The sequence below is a fragment of the Excalfactoria chinensis genome, chromosome 1 (genome assembly GCF_039878825.1).
Source record: "Excalfactoria chinensis isolate bCotChi1 chromosome 1, bCotChi1.hap2, whole genome shotgun sequence".
In the NCBI taxonomy this organism is placed as follows: domain Eukaryota; kingdom Metazoa; phylum Chordata; class Aves; order Galliformes; family Phasianidae; genus Excalfactoria; species Excalfactoria chinensis.
The window spans coordinates 94,417,414-94,427,015 of NC_092825.1; the positions used below are offsets into that span (position 1 = coordinate 94,417,414).

The 9,602-nt window shown below is 37.9% G+C and overlaps 1 protein-coding gene across 1 annotated transcript in view; it reads left to right on the forward strand.

The window, feature by feature from the left end:
* Window positions 1-9,158, forward strand: part of CXADR (CXADR Ig-like cell adhesion molecule) — a 31,789-nt gene extending 22,631 nt beyond the window's left edge. The window contains exon 8 of the mRNA XM_072347591.1: window positions 8,589-9,158. Within this exon, the coding sequence (XP_072203692.1) occupies window positions 8,589-8,630 (42 nt within the window). The 3' untranslated portion in view covers window positions 8,631-9,158. The remainder of the gene's footprint in view (window positions 1-8,588) is intronic.
* Window positions 9,159-9,602: the final 444 nt, after the last annotated feature.

Genomic DNA, 9,602 nt, shown 5'->3' on the forward strand with positions numbered 1-9,602 from the left:
TAAGGATGACAGTGTAGAAGAAACCGTTGAGTTTTAGCATGGCGTGAATAGTATTAGACTTGTAGTACCGTAGAGGTTATGTAACATTTGTCCATACACTACGAGCCTTCTCATAAACTTCTAAAATGGATATTTAAAGATAATTGTGTGAACCTTCCTTACCTAAAAAAGAATACTTTTTCTTTTTTTATTAACTATGTAGTGCACAGAAATGCCTTGTTGGAGGGGTAAAAGATGATTTTTGGAGCAAATGTACAGTGCATACATCTTTATCAACTGTAATAGTCACGTTTGTATTAGATGTATGCTTCCTGCTTAATAGTACAAATAAGACTTGTCAATTGCAAGCTGTCTCTGTAATAATGAATATTGTATATTACTGTTTTCCAGGATAGCTTTTTGGTTTTGTTCTTAACTGTGTATATTCCAGGTCGTTTCAGATCGCTGTGGTAGTCTAAAGACACTATTTGTATCACTTGAACCTTGTTTTATACACTTGATAGGTGCTTTATAGGGCCCTTTGGGTGTTGGTCCTCTGGTGTGCGGCACAGCTCGAATGAAACTGGAGCAATAACATTTCTCGGAATATGACATGTCGCAGCATTGCTTTACACTTCTCGTGCACAAAGCATGAACTTGAATATTGATATGAATTTCAGTATAAGGTTTTATATTCACGTTTTTAGGGAATGGTATCATACAGTGCAAAGTACTGTGAGTGAATCTGTAAAAAAAAAAAACAAAAAAACAAATCCCAAATTTTTAAACGCTGTAGTTCCATGACAGACTTGTGTACTTTTTGAAATAAAACTGTTGGAGAAAACAGTAGTCTGTCTTTATTCTAATGCAGCAGTTATGTATGCCTTCAGCTTTCTGTCTGTAATTAGAAGTGAACTAATAAATATAGCTGTGTATACCGCACCGGCAGTAATCATTTATTGCTTCTTTTATACCCCCCCTCCCTCCCCGCATCCCCCCCCATTAACTTCTAAGTAAAGGAAAATAAAACTGTTTATAGATATTTTAAAACCTACAGTTAATGTGGAGTTCTAACTGTAGATACACTAATGCAGTGATCGGTTTAAACAGAAATTCTGAAACAATAAACCGGGAAGGATCTTAAATTTTGTCCTCTGTTATTTTAGCTTGAACTAAGTATTCCTGAATCTAATTCTTCAAGAATTCAAACAAGAATGCTTATACTTAAATCATTTGGATTGGATATTTGTTTTTATGCTGTCAAACAAATTCTGTTTTTCTTTTAATTCAAATGAAGTTGGCCTGGGATGTTCTCTGTCCCTTGGCCTTGCCAGCCAACTGATTATTTATCATTTTGTCTATGACAAATGCAATTTCTCCAGTGTCATCTTGGGCACTTGGATTTAGTCTCAGGAAAGAAAGCCCAGTAAGGGCTACGTTTATGTTATTATTGTGTTCTGCATGTGTACCACTTGAGGCCTAAATTACTTACTTTCAGTGTATGCATATCTTCATATGATAATGCCATACCTGTGACATATCAGGTGCTTGTCACTTCTTAGTGTGTATCTGAAATCTGTTCAATGTGTACGCAAACAGAAGAAGTTAAATAGTAGGAGTACCACTGCTTTCTACTAAGAGTAGAAGCCAGTTAGTTTTTTTTCTATTTCAAATTAAGGTATTTGCTTAAATACAAAAGGAAACCTGATAAAAATGTGCCCCCGGTGGCGCACGGTGTTAGAACCGCTGCTTGCAACACCAGAGGGCCCGGGTTCGAATCCCCCCTGTGGCGCAAGGGGTAAAACTGCCGCTCTGCTACACTAGAGGGCTTGAATCCCGGGAGTTGGACTCAATGATCTCTAAGGTCCCTTCCAACTCGCACAATACTATGATACTATAATAAAAATGAGGATTCATGATGTTTTTCTTTGTAGAACTTTCTTTACCTTTTTAGCCTGGTAACTTCAAAACTTCTTAACCAAGTCGGCAATTTTCTCTCAAATAAACTTCAGTGCTTCGGCTGTTCCAGTGCTTTTATATAGAGATGGATAATTGTGAATTGGAGGAGCGTCTGCGTGTAGGAATCGTAGCAAAGCAGTTAAGCCCTTTCCTGGTAGTCTTGTAAAGGGAGTGAGGACACTCATTAGGTAGTTTCACAAAATTTTTGTGGTCCTCGTACATGCAATCAGACAGTGCCTTTGGATGATGTTTCTTATGAGGTCTGTTTTGTTTCTTCAATAAGCTTGGACTTGCTGTGGGCTTACTATATCAAACTTCTTTGCACTTGTAGGGGCTCTGTAGTTACACTGGTAGGTAAGAAATTACTAGATCACTTTAGAAAACACTTAATGCAAGATACTTAGTCTTGCTTTCTTGTCTATGGAAATTCTTATCTGTAAAATCAAAAGCACAGAACTGCTTCTAAAGTAAATATCTGATCAAGGAGCAAAACTGAATTGAATGAATGGAAGAAGCTGTGAATATTGTTCATCTTTCCAGTTTTCAAGATATTTTAAAATTTGCTATTCAGTTGATGAATGACTACACCTGGGTACTTAGTTCTGGGGAGGGGGAAGTTTTGAAAGCAGGGATTCTGCAGGGAGTTTATATTGGTGTGAGTCAGTGCCACCCTCATGTGCTGCTGCTTAGAATACTTAAATCCTCAGTTGTCTGGCACTGGCCAGGGAACTTTGAGTAAGAAAGCTAATAATTAGGTGGCAGAAGCTGGTAGCTGTATTTTCGGTGGTGGTTCATTTTGTTTTATGGATAAGTGTAGTCTTTGAACTTTTTTGTTGCTTGTTTTCAGTTGTGTTGACCAAAGGAAGGACACTTCTGCCATATTATTTAGAAAATGCTATGGTTCTTTAGCTCATGCTAAAGACCTCGGTTTGGTGTTAGGGTGAGTGGGTGGATGAAGGGAAGAGGTAGCATTACAAAGGAGTTGAGTAAGTTGGTTACGCAATTTGATTATGTAACGATTTTAAAACAGCAATATTAGAATAGATGTTAACAACCGAAAGCACATCATTTTACCTTCAGTAATCTAATTTTTCCTTCAGGGAAAAACCTCTTGAGGCAGTATGTCCACTGGGAGGCTCAGAAAGCTGTGTGATGCAGTGACAGTTGTCCCATTTCTCAGGGCTGGAAGCTTTGTTTCTGTAAGTGGCAGGGTAAAAGTTGAGCTAAGTAGCTGAGGGGCAACGGACTTCTTTCCAGTAGTACTTCTTGATGATTTTCAGACTATCTGCTAAACCTTTCAGCATTTACAGGTTGTTCATATAATCAGTTTGTGTTCACTGCTAGAAAATGCAGAGTTCTTGCACTCTTCCTGCCGTGAAGAATTTCTGTATGGCATATCTCTGGTTGTATTGTTGGTAATGATGCTTTATAAAGAAGCAGTTAGAGATGGAAAGAGCTGCAGTAAATGAAAGTCTCCCACGCAGTGCCAACAGTGACAGCCCATGTTTCTTGGTGCTGTCCAAGCATCTGTAGGGGTGCAATGACTGTTCAGGTTATGTGGTAGAATTTGGTGTCAGAATTCAGAATGTAGTATCAAGAACACCATGTCAGATGGTGAAGAGCTATAAAAAAGCCTCATCTACTACACTTAGTATAATGGCATCCAACTGTGTCACTTTTGCTGCCTAATGTTTCTCATGTATAGAAACAGATCTGCCGCCTTTTTGTGCCCAGTTGCTGGTGTACAACTAAAGTAGTGCTTTTTGTTAGCATATTTAAGGATTTGTGAATGAAACTACTTCCCATAATGGAATCCAGATCTCTGTATTTCATATTGTTTGATAATATTCTAATTGCACAGCACTGTGCAATAGTGCATCCTTCCTCAGTGTTCAGGGTCCCTGCAGCTGTCAACAGCAACTTGCAGCATCTTGCTTGTCATGTGAATGGGCAGCGTTCCTAAGAAACAGTTTGCTGAAGTCAAAACATTTGATCTGTGCCATTCTTACCCATAGGAGAATAAAGATAAAATACTTATTTCGGATTTCCACTTAGGGAAGCTCAGGTGGAAGGGAAACTGATAAACCAGAAGTAAAGGCTGCTGGTGGTGATGCATAAAAGCCACTGAACTTCTGAAGGAGATGACAACTCTGGGGCACAGCTGGTGTTTTGTGGAACTTGTCAAAAAGCTTATGTTTTTGCTGCCAGCGCTGTGGGTTTTTTTTGGCCCAATAAATAGGATGTCCTTTTATGTCACTTCCAATCCTTCCAAGAGCAGAAGCAATTCATCTAAGCTCAGCAGAGCTATGAAATACAAAATTAAGCTTGTAGTTACTTAATATAGTCTAACCTATTTCTTGTGGCCTTTGAGTACGTGTGGGATTTTCCTTGCGTGCCAATAGCTTCAAATGGACTGTTTGGTGTTGCCCTAATTTCATCCCTGTGTTCTGTAATTAAGGATTGTAGTGCCTTTCTCTTGCTTCAGACTTGAGTTTTGGTTAAGGTCACTCCTTTATGGAACATATTTGAATTTAATTACCTTGGTATTCCTATGCAAGACAGAAAACTCACTGTGTTTAAAGTGCAAGACTTGAAAAATGCTCTGTTCTCCCTTGCTTTCTCCAGCTGACTTTAAAAAAAAAAATAAAATAAAAAATAAAAAAAAATTATGGCTAAACATGAGCACTTTGGACCAAAGTAATACATTTTCTGTTTGAGAATACTGATTGCCCTCTGGTGGCTGATTGTTGGCAGCCGTTAATGCTCCTTTTGCTGGTGCTAAAAGACACTGTACGGTTCTACTGATGGCTAAGGAATGTTATGCTTTGTCAAAAGAGAACACGGTAACTTTCTTAAATACTAGACGGTTATTTTCTAATTGTTTTGGAGAATAGAACAGCTGAGATAAGAGTACAGGATTCGTCATGTATTAAAAGTCTTGACGCAAAATGCCACTCCTGTTTGCTTTGCACAGCCTATTGCTGAGCTGTAAGTAACAAATTTGCTATATTCCTTATACTTAAAAATAAATAAATAAAATCACTGAAGCCAGATTGACTACGGTGAACCAGAGCTTAGTGATGATCCTTAAAATACCTGTTTCACTAAGTGTGAAGTTAGTGTCAACAGCGTTATCTCTTCATTTGCAGGCCTTTCGGGGCAAAGCAGTTTGTCAGACCTCTTTAATTATAGCAGTTGGCTTTTTTCAGGGGCAAGCCAATGGAAAGTGTGATTCTTGTAAAAAATAATGTACGGTTCTGATTGTGCTAGGTGTGCCCAATTGGAAGATACTGAAGTTAAGCATTAATTACATCTTAAAATTGAAATTGTTGCTGTTTGAAGCTTAGTGGTATTATTTAAATACGATATACCAATACATTGCATTTGTTTTTTTTTTAATACTGGATGGTTTGGGTGGGCAGGGCTGAACTTCAGACAACCTTCAAAAATAGTTTATTCCCAGATGAAAGACCTGAAAGCAGTGTTAGAGCCTTTGTGCTGAGCAGCCCTATTTTCCCTGAATTAGCATAATTTCCCTGCCCTTGGTTATACCTGGGCAAGCTAGGATTTTAATCAGCACTCTGAGAGGGGTATTAACTGACAGTGAAAATTAGGTCATTACATTACACATGTGAATTTTATTCTGACAACATTCTGTGTCTGTGACAACCATATTAACAAGCTAGCTTGCTGCTGGCTTTATGGTTTGTTCCTGAGGGGAAATGGCTGAAAACGCAAGGAGCTATAGGACATCTTTAATGTTTCATGTGGCCAACAGAAGTGCACTCACCTGCAGTAGTGACAATAACAAAATAGTTCCAAGGCAATGAAGTAGAGGATTAGAGTTGAAGTCCTGCCTTCATCAGTTTTCACATCTCAGAATCGCAGAATGGCTTGGGTTGGAAAGGACCTTGAAGATCATCCAGTTCCAATCTGCTTGCCAGAGGCAGGCTTGCCAGCCGTTAGTTCTGACTGCCCAGGGCCCCTAGAGAACGAAGATAATTCAGTTGGCTGTTAGAGGCTTTAGAACTAGATTTGCCCATCACACTACTTATTAAAAAAAATAAAAATAAAAACAACAACAACAAAACTAGCCATAATATACTTAAACTGCCAGACTGAGTTACACACAGAGAGAAGCAGATTCGCTTCTTGTTGTCATTGGCCCTGTCTGCAATGAATGACTCTCTGGGTTTTGCTTTCTGAACAACTTTACCTGCAGCCTCCCACTTCCACCAATGGCTGACTTTCCTCTGTTTTTCTGCTACACTCTGCCTTTATTTCTTATTGCTGGATTTATTTTACCACTGAAATGGGATGGGTTTTAGGCAGCTTTTCCCTTTTCTGAGTGTAGCGTGTTGCTATTGAACAAGCTTTTGTAGCAGATCACAGTTTGCACCGATCTTTTCCATCATAGTTTTTGCTCCTAAACAGTTTTGCTTGTTTGTCTCTGTTTTTGGTATTAGGCACTTTAAAACCACCATAATATTTTAGAAGCCTATTTATCCAGAACAAACATAATGTATGATTGCAGGTACCTGGTCAGGCAGCAGTTCCTCATCAATTTGTCTTTGTGAGATTTTTCTAAAGAGTTAGCATATCTTGTTTATAAGGCACAGCAGTTGTGGCTGGATTATCTTTCCTGTTGTTGCTTTATCACAGCTTCATGAGTAACTTCTAGCTACATGCAAGGTTTCACTTGCCAGTCTGCATTTTTCTTTTTTTCATTTTTAAGTAAAGATTTACTTAGATGAGAAGGAGGAGAAGAAAATGAAGACTGAAAGTATCAGGACAGTGCAGAAGGGAAAGCGGATTATGTTGTATTTGTTTGATGTTGCCCTTCCAGCTCTCCCAAGAATTTGATTTTTAACTTCTGCTTCTTCTAAACAAATGGGCAATCAAAAACCATCATCCTGTCTAAGCCGGTCTGTGCATGCCACACAACAGACTGCTGTTCTCACACGCAGGCGATGTTAATTGTCTTTAGACCCATTTGTAGAAGGGAGTAAGCAGGACAGACTTGATGGAGAACCCTGGTTATGTAAGCCCCGACTTGCATGCCTGTCTTATCCTTGAGAATAGCCATCAAGCTTTGTAAAATATGTGAGAGCTGTTTCTTCAGGGTTTTTACAGTAGAGAGGGATAGGATGAGTTGTGAGGGGAGCAACTTAATTTTTTTTAGCAAGCATATGTTTAGCACTTATTAACTACCTATAATTATTATTACTAATTAATTACTACTAATTATCAGTTACCTCTTTAAGAGCTACTGATGGCAAAGGTCGTAAATAGGACTGCCTTGTTAGCTGTAGATCAAAGACAGAAATAGAGACAGTAAAGAATGCTTGTTGACTCGGTGTACAACTCCAATTAATATGTCTCTTAAGAGTATCAATTAATTCTACCAAATAGAATTTGGGGCTGTTGGCAGTGTTCTTGTTCCTACAATAGAAGAGTTGAGGACAGTCAGATGCATTAAGTTGGAGTGGAATATAAGTTCCAGGAGAAAAAAGTAACATTGCCAGTATCTTCCCAAATGGAGAGCATGGTAGGTTAATGATGCTGAAAATTTGCTTTCTCACACTTTACCATGTAGTTACTCATTAAAATAAATGCATAAATAAATAAAGCAACAATAGCAAACTAACAAAAAACGTTTTGAAAACAATTTATAAGCAGTACCAGAATAAGATGGTAGAATGGATCAACAAATATGATGACTTAGTGCCTAGCAGTACTTGGCACTGCTTTGAATTATGCTTCCAAGCAAGGCTTCTTGAAGGCACTTAATTATTTTTATTATCACAGGCACCTGGAAGGTTTTACTCAAAGTGTAATTCAAATAGAAATGTGACAGTCTGTGAGGAACAGAGATAGCTGGAGTCAGCTTTATAATTACAGATCTGACTGAGGAACAGTGGTGGAGCTGAGGCATCTTGAAAGCATCTGCGAGGACTGGGATGACAATACAGAAAGCCTTAATAGGTTGGAATGGTGGAGTAAGAAAATGAGATCTTTCTAGTAAATGCAGCAGATGTATACACGTTTGTGGATTATTAATTAAGAAGAGCCAGCTTCTGTGTCATGTCTTGAAAATAAATATGGTTGACTAAGTATTTTTTATTGAGTACGGATGCATCACTGGATACTTTGAAAAAGAAAAGTATTTGAGTGTCGAGCAGTAAACAAAAGCGCGTGATTATTTGATGATTCAAGTTAGTGGGACGAGACTGAAGAAACAATCATCCAAGCGGACTTCTCCAGAAACTTTAAAGAATGACTGTAGTGGGTGTGTGCTGGGAAATTCATAAGGATTTTCAAATAACCTAGTTGAAAATACTAGAAAATTGACGATGAATTAAAATTGCATTATTAGCCAGATGAAGAGTGACCCTATTTGTTGTTGCCAGCACCATTGACTTGAGTGGACTTGAAGTGTGTTCTTGGCAAACTCAGTCGTTTCTTTTCAAGTTAGCTAGTAAACACAGCTTGCTACTCCACTGCACTTGTTTTACGTTAAACACTGGTATAAATTCTTACCTGAAAGGCCATCGTTTGGATCATTATCTGAATTGTGCATTTAATTGCTGTATGTCAAACTGCCTGGCCCATTTTTAATTTAGATTAATGATATTCTTTTTTTCTTATAGTCTGACATCGCACACAAGATTGGTGACATAACAGTGGTATAAACGTGAAGAAACACGCATCATTTTTTGCATGAATTTCAAGTATGGTGAAACTGAAGTTCATAATGAAGTGCTGTTTTTTTTTTTTTGTTTTTTGTTTTTGTTTTTTTAAATTTTATTTTTTATTTTATTTTTTATCTCACTTTAGATCCAAGACTGTAAAGTAGGCTGTATTCAGTTTTGTAAGTACCAAATATGTTAATGAATATTTTTAATGCCAAGTTTTTTAAGGCATGCGCAATCACTCCGCTCTGCCCCCCACCTCCACATTGATTAAAAAACGTGTCAAGTTCACAAAATCAATCCAGGTAGCAGAAATACAGCCTTAAGCAGTGGGACACTGAAAGAGGTATTAAACTTTGAGTATTTGTGTCTATCTCTTAGCCTTATGTCCTGCTGATACGATAGGAAGCGCAGCATCAATTCAGTGCTGTAGTGATACTAATGAAGACTCGGATTCTATGTTTGAAATGCACTGTATTTTAAGACTGTATATATTTTATAATACTTAATAAAGTCTACTCGAACGTCAAGACATGCTTCAGCATAATCTGTTAATGCCGATGTTGTAGTAATTCATGTCTGTACACTTCCTCATTCTTCCCAGCTTTTACCCTGCAGAAAAATGGAAGAAAGAAGAGTGTTCTCTTTAAAGGAAGCTAATTACGTTGTCTTTTTTATTGCCTTCTGTGATGTGAAACTTTGAGTATTGATTTCATAATAAAAATCTGCCTAACCATAGGAGATCACTGTAGATTGATAGAGTGGATGGGAGCTTAATAATTTTTTTAAGAAGTTGTGACTGAGATGAAAGAGGTGGGAGCTTCTACCCTACTGGTATTTGAGCAGATTTAATGACTGTCTTCTGATAATGACACAGTCAACGTAAATCAGAGCAAGCTGAAGGACACTCCAGCACTGAGGAATTAACATCGAGGGTAGACAAGTTTAAACCCGTCTTTGATCATCAACATC